Here is a 14,026-nt window from a genome sequence, read left to right on the forward strand (position 1 = left end):
TGGCGCCCTACCCACTGAGCTACAGACACCACCTTTTTTAATATGGGGAAAATCTAAACATAAATAATTGAGATACTGCAGTGACCCCCACTACCTGGCCCTGGCAATAATCAGTGTCTGACCAATTTCATTTTTTTCATACTTCTAAATATTCCCCAGATTATTATGAGGAAAATTTCCATCTTCATTAATTTTATCTATAGTTATTTTAGTATTCTTTTCTCAGTACAGCTGCATAGTACTCCATTGGGGGGGGGAAGCATACTTTATTTTATTTAACTAGTCTTTTTATGTGCTTTATGAATAGCACTTTATATTTTATAAAACCAATTTTCCATGGGATCTTTCAGAATCAAATGCAATTTTGCAAAGCTTTTTTTCTTAAATTGAAGTGTAATTACTTTGCACTACTTGTTACCCAGGCAAAACCATAACAGGAAAGCAAAAATATTGCAAAAGGCCCATCCTTCTCCGTATAACATTACACAGTATTTTATTCCTTACTGATATTTTGTTAGAGGGTTAATTTTTTTTTAAACTTTTTACTTTGATGCAATTTTAAAATTAAAAGTTACAAGGGTAGTACAAATGACAGTCCCACCTTCCACCCAGATTCACCAATTGTTAACATTTTGCTTCATTTGGTTTTTGCTTTATATTCTCTCCCTTCCTGCCATATATGTATTTTTAAATATAAATTTCTGTATATATTTTTATATATGTACATAAAAAATATATATTTATGTATTCATATGTGTATGCCCTCTACCTGTAAACGCTATAAATAGAGATAGAGGGCATATACATATATGTGTATTGTGCATAATATATATATTTTTTAACTATTTGAGATTAAGTTGCAGACATCATTCCTCTTTACTCTTGAACGCTGCAGTATGAGGTTGGACAATTAAGTTCATGAACTCAAGTCCTCTATACCTTATTGCTGCATATCACTATGGTCACCTTCAAAGTACTCCCCTTGGGAAGCTATGTACCCTCAACAGTGCCCAGTCCATCCTGCAAAGCAATTTCAAAACTCCTTTTTTTTTTTTTTTTGAGACAGAGTCTCACTTCGTTACCCTCGGTAGAGTACCGTGGCATCATAGCTTATAACAACCTCAAACTTCCGGGCTCAAGTGATTCTCTTGCCTCAGCCTCCTGAGTAGCTGGGACTGCAGGCGCCTACCACAGTGCCTAGCTATTTTTTTAGAGGTGAGGTCTTGCTCTTACTCAGGCTGGTCTCGAACCCATGAGCTCAGACAATCCACCCATCTCGGCTTCCCAGAGTGCTAGGATTACAGGCATGAGCCACAACGCCTGGCCAATTTCAAAATTCATTTTCTGGAACAGCCGTCAGAGCTGTCATCATATGAGGTGTGATAATTAAGTTGCAAAATGATGTCTGCAACTTAATCTTAAATAGTTAAAAAATATATATATTATGCACAATACACATGAATTCAGGCTTGGCGCCTGTGGCTAAGGCGCCAGCTACATACACCTGAGCTGACGGGTTCAAATCCAGCCTGGGCCCTCCAAACAATGATGGCTGCAACCAAAAAATAGCCAGGCATTGTGGCGGGCGCCTGTAGTCCCAGCTACTTGGGAGGCGGAGGCAGGAGAATTGCTTGAGCCCAGGAGTTGGAGGTTGCTGTGAGCTGTGATGCCACAGCACTCTACCTAGGACAACAGCTTGAGGCTCTGTCTCAAAAAAAAAAGTTCATGAACTCAGAAGCACTGATGTTGGTGCATAGCTTCCCAAGGGGAGAACTTTGAAGGTGACTGTAGTGATATTCAACAATAAGGTATGTAGCACTTTTTAAGAATGATTTGGTAAACTGAATTGTCTGACCTCATAAAAAGAAGGGCATTCATTTTACATTACCACAGTACACTTACAAAATTCAGAATATTTAGTATTAATTCTGTTCTCTAAGCCACAGACTATATTTGAATTTCCCCAAGTATCACAATAATCTTTCAGCAGTTTTCTCCTACCCAGGACCTAGTCGTAGGGCCACCATTGCATTCAGTTGCCATGTCTGCCTCATCGCTTTTAATCAGTTTTCCCAGCCTTCTTTGTCTTTTATGACCTTGACATTTTTGGAGAGTACAGGCCAGTTTTTTTATAGAATGTTCTTCAATTTGGTCTAATAGATTTTGAGCTGCACTCTGAGAACATAATCTAAAGGAGCATCTTCCTGATTTCTGCTCCCAGGACCTGGAAGCTGGCGAGAGAGACCCTTGTCTGCAACCCGCAAAACTGTCTGCGAGGCTGAGGACCGAAAAGAAGAGGCCTCTGCTGTGTTCCGAGCCATCCAGGTGGAGAATGAGGCCCTGCAGAACGCGATCCTGAGCAGGAAGGCCGAGCTGCCTGCCAGCCCTCTGCAGGTGCATCCTGGGCAGGGAGAAGGCAGCCAGGAGGGCGCTGGGCAGTGTCTCAGCAGCAGCTCAAAAGAGCATGTGGGGAGAAGAGAGAAGTGCAGTGGGCATTACTGACCTCAGACTCATCTGCATTTCTACTGTTCACAGCCAGTGGCTTGCTGACCTGCCACAGTTCCAATTTCTTCCACCCTCTTTCAGCTTCAGAAAGCCTAATATGGGTGCTAAATGACCTCCAGGCTTTGCTGATTTCCCTGCAAACCCTGCAACAGGGTTGCAAATTGGTGGGTCAGTGGGAGAATGGAGTAAGCAACAAGCTCTGGGTTCCCTGGAAAGGTCTTTTTTTTTTTTTTGAGACAGAGTCTCAGTCTGGGCAGAGTACCATGGCATCATCATAGCTCACAGCAACCTTAAACTCTCAGGCTCAGGTGATCATCCTGCCTCAGCTTCCTGAGTAGCTGGGAACAGAGGCCCTTGCCATGATGCCTGACTAATTTTTCTCTTTTTAGTAGAGACCAGTTCTCACTCTTGTTCAGGCTGGTCTTGAACTCCTGAGCTCTAGCAATCTACTCACCTTGGCCTTTCAGAGTTCTAGGACTATAGGTGTGAGTGAGAACTGGTCTCTACTCATAGACATAAACATCAGGGGTAAGGAGCCACCATGCCCAGCCACCCCCCAAAAGGTCTTATTCCTAAGAGCATGAGCCCTTCAGTGAGCCGTTTGTGAGCTCCACAGTCCTCACCACTCCTTATTGTTCTACTTCTGGCCTATTTCACTTGTTCCTAAAACTTCCCTAAGCACACAGATATTTGAGATTTGACCAACCAGCAGGAGGAGAAATGGGGGAGGGGGAAGGGGCAGGGCCTTGGGGGACCAGGAGGCAGTGGACACATGTCAGCGTGCACATCCTTTCTCAGAAGCATGGTGTCTGAGCTTGTTGAAACCCTTTCTCTTAGCTTGTCCCCCTCAGTGCTCATAGTAACCCTGGTTTTAGCACTTTGCTTTATAAATGTAGCACCCAGAGAAGCAAGGTGGCTTGCTTGAGTCATATCTTTGGAAGTGGCTGAGGTCTGCCCACCTGTGGTCACAGGGTCTCATTCACAGTGCCAGTTGTTCCCCAGGCTTTATCACCAGGATGCTCTTTTGGGCATTTACCAAACAGTACTTATCGTCTGTTTTTCTGGAGCTCTGTCCTTGCCCCTAATGTTTATGAGACCTTGAGACTGTCCCTGCCTCCTCTGTGCCCTCATCTGCCATGAAAGCATACAATGGATGGTTTCGTTCTGACCACATCACATGATTATGTCTTTCCAGGATGCAGAGGGACCACCAGTAAAACCATGGACCAGTCTGCTGAATGAGAAGGAAGAGACCCTTGAGGTCAGTGCAAGGCTGAGACAAATGACATGCACTCAATGCCTGATGGCCTTCCATCAAGTTCTCACCGAGTACCCTGACCATTGGTGTCATTGTCTTTCTGCCCACTTCCCAGATGGGGACGCCAGGGCTGAAATGGCTTGCCCTCGGTCATGAGTTTAAGCCAAAATTTACCCAGGCCTGCTGACTCAAGTTCCTTATTATGTTTCTATTTCCTGACAAGATAAGGCAAAAACTGATCTTAGTTCTTTGAATAAATAAATAAATCTGTATCTATCTAGGTTAATTAGTTGTATCTCAGCAAAGAAGGCCCTGGCAAATCAGACCATGAATTAATAAAATGTACGGGAATGTCTTTGCTAGACTGGACACAGATGGTCTGTATGCTGTGTGCTTGGAATACAGAGATGGCTAGGACTGATGAGCCCCTGGCCACATGGAGCTTATAGGCAACAGCAAATAAAGCCATCAGTAAACAGGGTGACTTCAGAAAGAGATGACAATCAAAGCTGCTAATGGGTGTGAGGGAGTGACAGCATGTGGGAGGGTGGCTGCCTCTGACAGGGGGGTCCAGGAGGCCCCTTGAAAGTGAAGGTATATCCCATTTGAGCTGAACCCTGCCTGTTCAGAAGGTGCCAATAGCAGGGAACAGCATTACAGGAAGAACAGGAAAAAGCTTTGTGATGGGAATGAGCCCAGCCTAATCAGGAGCAGGAAGAGCTCTTAGTGTGGTGTGGAGGAAGGGAGGGGACAGGGGAAGAAAGGGACAGTGCCCCTGGAGCACCAGAGAGGTTGTCTTTTTGCCTCATTCCTGCTTGTCCTATGAGAGTTCCTGGTCATCTTTAGCTGCCATCAGCAGTAATTTCTAACGGGCCTACAATCCTCCCCACCCCATAGCAATGCACCCATAGGATTCTTCTTTATGAAGCCTTTATTGCTTTTCCTATGTTTATTCCAGACCCTTTTAAACTGCTCCTTTAGACTCAGGAGCCGTGGTCCAGGGTCTTTGGATGACCTGATTCCTGACCCACAGAGCTTCGAACAACTAAAATCTTCTTCAGATAAGCAGCAGGGCACATTTCTAGTTTAGATGATAAATGAAAAAAGAAAGAGAAAAGGCTCAGAGGATTAAAATTGAAAAGATCTAATAATGTTACTAGAATCTCCATGGAGTCTGGTTACTTTGTAGCCAACAGAAGGGGGACTTTATTGAAACGGTGAAAGGTTTTGATGAGAGAAATTTTTCAGTGGCTCATTGAAGCAGACTGTTTCTTCGGACCTCCCAGAGGTGAGAAACTGAGATTGTGACAGGTTCTAGATAGAACTGGCCAGAGATAGGTACTGTCACCCTCACATTCTTGTTCCTGCTTCCCACAAAGGGACTGACAGTCTGAGAAGTATGTGTCCTTGGCCATGGCCCTGCTGTGCCTTGGGCCAGGAACGTTACCTCAACATGTGTTTAATAAGCTCTTCCATCCTCAGCTGCTTCCCATCACCACGGCGACCACCACTCCAGAGCCATCCAGGGCAGCAGGGGGAGACAAAGCCATCGACCAAGCCATTGACAGAATCGGCCTTTTGGGAAGCAGGTAGTTAACCAAGGCTGAGTCAAAACCAAAACCCCATAGCAGTGCACCTCTCTCTGTTATTCCAGACCCTTCTAAACTGCTGTTTAGACTGTACTGTCCCTGCCCCCTCCAGGCCTAAAGTATTCAATTAACTTGATTTCTTCCAGGCAAATGGTCCTAACCTAGCTAAAACTTCAACCTCCTGTAGCTTTCCCTTGGAGTAACCCACACAGCAGCACAGGGTGGTGAACTTGTTCCCCGCTGGCCTGGAGGGCAAAGGTGGCCCAAACAGCACCCTTCGAAGCTCCTTTTCTCTCTTAAAAGTTTGTTCACGCTCAGCATTCTGTTCTATTAATATGTATGGCATCAGTTATCAGAACTCTCAAGTTTTGTGATCAAAATAAAGATTTCTCTCTAGTCTTTAGGCAGAATTGATCATCAGAAAGACGGGCCACATTGAGCTTATAGTTTCTTTTTCTTTCTTTCCTTACTTCTTTCTTTCTTTTCTTTCTTTCACAGAATCTCACTCTGTTAGCCCAGGTTAGAGTGCCACAGCCTCATCTTAGCTCACAGCAACCTCAAAATCCCAGGCTCAAAGATCCTTCTACCTCAGCCTCCCAAGTAGCTGGGACTAGAGGCACCTACCACAATACCTGGCTAGTTTTCTATTTTTAGTAGCAACTGGGTATGGTTCTTGCTCATACTGGTCTCGAACTCCTGAGCTCAAGCAATCCACCCACCTCAGCCTCCCAGAATGCTAGGATTACAGGCATGAGCCACAGTGCCTGGCCTAGCTTGTAGTTTCTGGCATGCCTTGGGACACAGACACACTTCCAGCCCAGAGCCACTGTGCTGAGCTGTGCACATTGTCCACTGTGCAAAGTGCCTGGCTGAGGAGCTAGAGGGGGCTGAAATCCAGTCCGCATGCTGTCTCTAAGCTGAGGCCTGAGCTGGATCTGTGTCAGCCCAGAAAGGGAGCAGGGGCTTTCCCCCTGCACATAGGAGGAATTGCCAGCCAAGCTGTGTGCCCTCCAGGTCTACATCCTGCCAGAGGGAGCCCCTTGTTCTTACTCATAGGAAAACTGAGCAGGCTAAAGGCAGTGCTCCAGGAGACCGCACTAGATGGACAGCACAGCCGAATATCATCGTGGCCATAAATAAGAACTTGCAAGGCTGGGGCATGAGAATATTTTACATTTGATGTAGTTTTATTTACTTGAGCGCACACAGTGCCATATGTCTTTCTTCATCATCAAGATCCTTTGTGCCTCAGGGTCTTGAGGGCACTCAGCCTTAAACTGCCTATGTGGGAGCATTTGCAAATGACTAAGGCACACTTTGGGTTTGAAATGTTCTCAGAGATAAGAGGAGCAGAGCAAGTCTCCAGACCAGGGGTTAACAAACCTTCTATAAAGAGCCAGATAGCAAGTACTTTAGGCTTTGCTGGGGGTTGGGGAGGCTGGTTGGGGAGTGAGGGAAGGTGGTTGTTTAATCACTTTAATAACGTAAACACCATTCTTAGCTCACAGGCGATACAATAATAGGTCTCAGGGTCTCAGGGTAGATATGACTTGCAGGCCTTAGTTGGGCTGACCCCTGCTCTTAACTCTCAAGTTCTTAGCTTAAGGAGAAGGTCAGCTGTCTGTCATGCCCTAAGTGCTATTTCTCTAACTGGGTTCTGATTCCATCACTAATTGTACAGCTGGCTCTTTTTTTTTTCAGACAGTCTCACTCTGTTGCCCAGGTTAGAGTGCTGTGGCCCAGCTCATAGCATTCTCAAAGTTCTGGGCGCTGACAATCCTCTTGCCTCAGCCTCCCAAATAGCTGGGACTATAGACACCCGCCACAATGCCTGGCTAGTTTTGCTATTTTTATCAAAGGTGGGGTCTTGCTCTTACTCAGACTGGTGTTGAACTCCCAAGCTCAAGTGATCCACCCACCTAAGCCTCCGAGAATGCTAAGATTACAGGTATGAGGCACTGTGCCCGGCCCGTACAGCTATTCATAAAGGGAGAAAGATGCCCTGCCTCCCTGTGCTTTTGAACTGAATGCAGGCTACATACCTTCTTCTCAAATTGTTACTTCTCCTTGAGGTAGAAAAGTCAGTGTGATATCTTTCACTAGAATGTTCTATTTTGTACATCATTTTTTACTACAAAATCTCATTTCAGACAACAGCAGAGGCTTCTGAAAGTCCTCCACGCCATTGAAAGTGACTCTGCCCACTTCAGCATGATTGTTTCACCAACTGAGGACCAACTACCGGACCTAGAGGTGAGACTGCAGCTTGCTGGGATTTCCAAATGCCTTCAAGGAGGTCCCTCAGAACAGTCATTCTGTTTAGTGGGGATTGTTCTGACAGCAGTCAGCTTACCATCTCTGCATGTGACTCCATCTCCCCACCTTCCCAGCATTCAGAGGCATGTGGTGGAAAGTAGAATCAGAAAGAGAGAGAGAAGCCTGTCCACACAGGAGGAAATATAAATAGCATGCAAGCCCATAGGAAAAGGTCCAATACTGCTGGTAATCAACAGATGCAAATTAGAGCAACTTTAGTGTCCCATTTGCTATCTGAGTTAACAAATTATTTTCGATGACAACCTCTAGTGCTGGCAAGGTTACAATAAAGCTGTGGCAGCCACACATTTTAGGCAGCTATATAAACAGGAGAAACGCCCTTGGAAAGCAGAATGGTTGCACTTAGGAAGAGCCTTATGTCTTACAGCCCAACAATAGCACTGCCTTATCCTAAGGAATAAAAAGCTGTTGCAGAATTATTAGAAATAGGGACTTTTTTTTAAATCCTAAATGTCTCTTAACAATGGAGTTAATCAGGAAGGTGTGATATATTAGCACAATGCAGTAGTATAAAAAGATGGAAGCTATCATTATGACGATTATGCAGGTAGAAAGTTTAAGGACATAATTGTAAAAGGTGATGTTAATCTTCACTGAGTCCAATATGATTGCGACGGCCATACAAAGAGGTGTCCCTGTGATTGTATTCATGGAACTGGGACATAAACTACTAAAGGCAATTCTGTTGTCAGGGCAATAGGATTAATGGTGATTGTTTTTTCTTTTGTGCCAAAAGGAGTATGTTCCAGCACACCCTTCTTGCCCGTATCGTCACCTAAGCCTACCTTATAGTTATTTGGTAGGTGGTTATCAGTCTTCCCATTGGCCAATGAGGACCTAGTGTGAAGTTCTCCCAAAGCCACATGTACAGCTCATGTGATAGCAGTCAGGGCCCTGGGAAGCCCTGGACTAGAGCTCTGGCTTTGAATCTGGCACCATTATTTAGAGCTTCTGTGACCTTAGACCTTTTAAGCTCTGTGGTCCTGGCTGTCACACAGGGTCACACCTGCTGGGCTACTGTAAGGATGAAACAGGAAGGGTCTGTGAGGGCATATGACTTAGTGCCCTTGAACGTGGCAGAGAGGAACTGGTAAGTGTCAGCTGAAGATTTGCCATCTGGAGAAATCAAAACTTTGCTCCCCGCTACTGCAATAATTGCTTTCTTAGCTGTGAATATTCTAAGCGTGGTGTGACTTCAGCCACATTAAAAAGAGCCTGGATTGATTGCGTCTCTCTATATCATAGGAGACAGAAAATCCAGGGTAAACTGACTCACACAGCAAAGAGAAGACATATCACAGATTCTTGTCATTGAAAATCCCACAGGTGGATTTTGATCCAGGTAGAACTTGATCCAGCAGCTCCTACCATGTCTTTCCACTGTTTCCTCAGTGTCAGTTGCTCCTTGGAGCTGGGTCTCAGCTGTGCTATCTCCTTGTCCCTAAATTGCTGGGGCAGCTCCCTTCCTCAAACTGCACTGTCAAGAGAGAAGAGTGTTCCTCCCCGTGTAAATCAAAAACAATCACCATGCTTACTGGCATGCTCACATTGACCCATGTTGGGGTGCATGCCCCTCATTGAGCTGCTCCCTCTTGGTGGCCCAGGAGACAGGGCATACTGATTCCTTGTCCCAGTCAGGCTCTTCCTTAGAGTGAGAAAGCCATCTTACACCCCATGTCTGAGAAAAGAGAAGAAGTGACTCCCCCAGAGGAAAATCAGCAGCCTCAGTGACAGAGGGGACAGTGACTAGGACTACCCGCTTCCCAATCAGTGCTCTCCTCACACCCCAGGGGGGTCCTAAATGGGGCAATGCTTTGATAGCCATCTAGAGTTACCAGTTGACAAGTTGTGACACTTCCTTAGTTAATAGATCCTTCCGCTTCTTCATTTAGAAACTCAGCTCAGGAATTCACACATTTCAGATTGCACTGGTAGGAGATCCGGGGCCACCCTCCGAGAGGCAGCCTGCCTCCCATCTGGCCCTCCTCTTTGCCACCAACAAACAGTGCAAGAACGAAAGGTGCCACTTCTGCACTCCACCAATCCACCAGCTCACCTGGCCCTGGACTGTTCCTTACAAGCTCAGGCTTATAAACCTCCCAGTTCCCTCTAAGTTGGCCAGGACATTTCAGCTTTATCACCATCCTGCAAACCTGGGACTCAAGCCCAAGGCAGTGGAGGGCTTGGCCAGGACTCCACACAGCAGTGGAGGAGAGGAGAGGAGGAAGCTGTGGCTGGGAGGATTGAGCTAATCAAAACAGGCCCTGTGTTTCTCCTAGGAGCTGACCTCCCTCCTCCTTCCCTTCCCCATTCCCACCACGTGGCAATCAAGGCTCTTCCAAGCACACGCTGAGAGCGATAGCACGTCTCGCTGGCTATTAATTAAAAAAATAAGTGGGGAACAGTTGCTGTTCATTTGCTCAGCTCCCTGCTCACAGAACCATTGCAGATTAGCAGTGCTAATTAACAGAGGGCATGTGCACGCAGGGAATGCACCATTTTATGAGTGACTGATCCGTGGCGACCAGTGCTGCATTCGGCCCCTGAGGGCCTCGGGAAGCCATTCCAAAGGGTGGCCATTTATTGATGGCACTCACGCAGACTCTGAGAGCAGACAGTCTACCCAGGAAGGAGGCAGGCATTAAAATCAATGAAGGAGAGAAACAGAAAGACACAGACACTTAGAGAGTGCACCCAGGACCAGGGCTCGTGATAGGACCTTCTTGGGTGTTGCTATCTTGCTTAATGTCCTTGACAGAATTATCACATAGATGGTGTCTTCTTCTCTGACCAGGCTAATGGATGTAAAGTGACTTGTCCAAGGCAGTGGGGCCTTGTTATCTACAGTATGAGTCTGCTTGGTCTGCCTTAATACTACCACAGACTGGGTAACTTAAACAACAAAGATCTATTTCCTCATAATTCTAGAGGCTGGAAGTCCAAGATCAAGGTGTTGGCAGATTTTGTTTCTTCTGAGGCCTTTCTCCTTGGAGATGACCACCTTCTTTGGAGGGTCCTCATGTGGTCTTTTTCTGTGTACACATATCCCTAAGGTGTCTCCCTATATTTCAAATTTCCTCTTCTTATAAGAATACCAGCCGGGCGCGGTGGCTCACGCCTGTAATCCCAGCACTGTGGGAGGCTGAGGAGGGAGAATCGCTGGAGCTCAGGAGTTCGGGACTCGCCTGAGCGAAAGTGAGACCCCGACTCATGAAAAAAATGGAAAAACCCAGCCGGGCGCCGCGGCGAGCGCCTGTAATCCCAGCGGCTTTCGGAGGCTGAGACAGCGGGATGCCCACAAGCCAGGACGGAGGTTGCAGTGAACTACCAAGCCGCTGCACTCTGCTCAGGGGCACAGGGTGGGACTCTGTCTCGACAAAAAAAAAAAAAAAAGAATACCAGTCAAATTGGATTAGGGCCCACCATAACAGCCCACTTTTAACTTAGTCATCTCTTAAGGCCCCTATCTCCAAATAGTCACATTCTGAGGGGATTAGGGCTTCCACAGATAAATTCAGAAGGGACATAATTCAGCCCAGAATACCGACCCAATTCAGCAGATGTTGTGACACACATCTGGGACCTGAACTCTGGGTAGTGATGGAGAGATGTGCATGTTCAGGTCGAATGTGATTCTTTTTCTTTTCCTTTTTTTTTCTTTTGAGACAGGGTCTGTTGACAAGGCTAGAGTGTGGTGGCAAAATCATAGCTTACTCTATCCTCAAACTCCTGGGCTCAAACAATTCTCCTACCTCAGCCTCCTGAGTTGCTGGAACTATAGCTGCATCTCACCACCATTAGCTAAGTTTTAATTTTTTTTTTTTTTTTTTTTTTGGTAGAGATGGAGTCTCACTATGTTGCTCAGGCTGGTCTTGAACTCCTGGCCTCAAGAGATCCTCTCCATTTGGCCTTCCAAAGTGCTGGGATTACAGGCATGAGCCACCACACCCAGCAAAATCTAATGCTTTTCAGACAACTTCTCAAATAGAATACTTACTAAGTGGCAAGGTATACAGCAAGGATATTTTCAATGCTTTACAGTATGAGCTCATTCAGTCCTTTTTTTTTTTTTTGAAACAGAGACTCAAGCTGTCCCCCTGGGTACAGTACTGTGGCATCATAGCTCACCACAACCTCCAACTCTTGGGCTCAAGTGATCATCTTGCCTCAGTTTTTCTATTTTTAGTAGAGATGGGGGTGACACTTTTGCTCAGGCTGGTCTTGAACTCATGAGCTCAAGCAATCCACCCACCTTGGCCTCCCAGAGTGCTGGAATTACAAGTGTGAGCCACCACGCCCAGCTCATTATGACCATAGGTAGCGGGTACTATTTTTATCCTCATTGTACAGATGAAGAAACTGAGATTCTGAAGATTAAACAACTTGCCAAAGGCCTTACAGCAGTGGTGGAGCTGAACTTAAGCAGGTCGTGTTTTAATCCTTTGGTGTTATTTTCTTCTTCTCTAAGGACAAACAGACAGTGAAAGCAGAAGAGATCAAAGATGCTGTCTACGTGACCATGGAAATCCTGTCCAACTGGGGCAACCCATTGTGGGTGGGTCTCACAGAAGTCGAGTTCTTTGATCTAAATGACACAAAGCTTTATGTGTCACCCCATGACGTGGATATCCGGAACACAGATACGCCCGGGCACCTAGGCTGCCTTGTCAACAGAAACTTAGCTGTAAGTGGAAGGGACACTGGATTGGTTCTTTGCTGTGTACGTCAATGCATTTTCTCTGCCCTTGATAAGTCTGTGATAAGAGGGGTGTCGGGAGGGGAGAGTAACATAATCTACCACAGCCATTTACTGGGGCCAAGTGGGGGAGCAGCTTCAAGATTGGTGCTGATGGGGCCTCCAAACTGTGTCCCCTTGAATTCTATCCCAGTTCCCTATTCTGTGGGATTTTTCTGGGGGAGCCCACTCACCCCACTTTGATCCATCTTGCAGTATACCAGCATCACCACCAAACACAGGGCCTCAGGGGTCATTAAGGTCAGTGCCCTCATTTTGTAGAGGAAGAAACTGAGGCTTGGAGAATAGCATTGACTTGGCCAAGCCACACAGCTGGAAGGCAGTGAAGCCAAGTTTATATCCTACAGCCTGACCCAGGGCCTTGCCAACACCTCAGGGTCCTGCATCCCTGGGCCATGGGGTATACACCCAACGAGCAATGAGTGTTTCTTTCCTTTGCCCATCTAACAGTTTTAAAACATTTTAAAAGGAACTGGCATTTTTTTTTCCTTCCTGCCAGTTACAAGTTGGACACAAAAGACTATGAACAAAATTGATCCAGTATAATCAGGTGAAGTTATCATAATCTTTACTGTGCTGTGCTACATCATTCCTAATTATCTCTTAGGGTTCTGTTCTGAGAACTGGGAACAGAGGTCACGTCTGGACCAGGGACAGGGTGGGCAGAGGGAAGGGGTGATAATAAGACTTTTCTCTGGGTGCTCTTGTGAATTACCTGCCATATGCGTGCATTGTCTATTCCAAAAAAATTATTGGTTTGTTGAAATGTATTGAAAACGAAAACCGCTACCATGTTTAATTTTTGCATTGTGCCAGGTACAGTGCTACATGCTTTATATATATGCTCTTATTTATACCTAAATGAACTTTCGGCTTGAGAAGCAGAAAGATCTGCTTTCAAAGCTAAACCCTTATAACTCCATGACCATGGGAAACTCACATAGCCTCTAATTTCCCCATCTGTAAAATGGGGATAATAATAGATCTTACCTTGATGCAGTGCTGTAAGGATCATGCCTGGCTCTTCCTAAGGGCTCTAAAACTTCAGCTATTATTATTATTTTCACTGTTACTGTTATTAACAGTACTAATAACACCAAGAAATAGAAAATATTATTCCTGGTCTTTGAAATCCTCAGTTCTAGAGATGCACATTCTGGTCTTGACTCTACGGCCTTGAGCAACGTGTCTTCTCTGAGATTCAGCATGCCTGACCCCTGCAAACTGGAAGATGGAGGATGGGTCATCTGTGGTGATTTTTAGACTGTCAGCAGAAATTGAGATTGGCTCACATTAGCACTTTTTTTTTTTTTTTTTGCATTTTTTGGCCAGGGCTGGGTATGAACCTGCTACCTTGGGCATATGGGGCCAGCACCCTACTCCTTTGAGCCACAGGCGCCGCCCAACATTAGCACTTATTTATTTATTTATTTATTTTGAGACAGAGCCTCAAGCTATCCCCCTGGGTAGAATGCCGTGGCATCATAGTTCACAGCAACCTCCAACTCCTGGGCTCAAGCGAGTCTCCTGCCTCAGCCTCCCAAGTAGCTGGGACCACAGGCGCCCACCACAACACCCAGC

General features: G+C 45.9%; 1 protein-coding gene across 1 annotated transcript in view; it reads left to right on the forward strand.

The window, feature by feature from the left end:
- The window catches only part of KIAA0556 (KIAA0556 ortholog), a 235,310-nt gene that overhangs the window by 158,985 nt on the left and 62,299 nt on the right, over positions 1-14,026 (forward strand). The window contains exons 9-13 of the mRNA XM_003795751.3: positions 2,222-2,394; positions 3,701-3,766; positions 5,246-5,352; positions 7,503-7,605; positions 12,158-12,373. Of these exons, the coding sequence (XP_003795799.1) occupies positions 2,222-2,394; positions 3,701-3,766; positions 5,246-5,352; positions 7,503-7,605; positions 12,158-12,373 (665 nt within the window). The remainder of the gene's footprint in view (positions 1-2,221; positions 2,395-3,700; positions 3,767-5,245; positions 5,353-7,502; positions 7,606-12,157; positions 12,374-14,026) is intronic.

Source organism: Otolemur garnettii, unplaced genomic scaffold, assembly GCF_000181295.1.
Source record: "Otolemur garnettii isolate 467f Iridium unplaced genomic scaffold, OtoGar3 scaffold00096, whole genome shotgun sequence".
Lineage (NCBI taxonomy): Eukaryota > Metazoa > Chordata > Mammalia > Primates > Galagidae > Otolemur > Otolemur garnettii.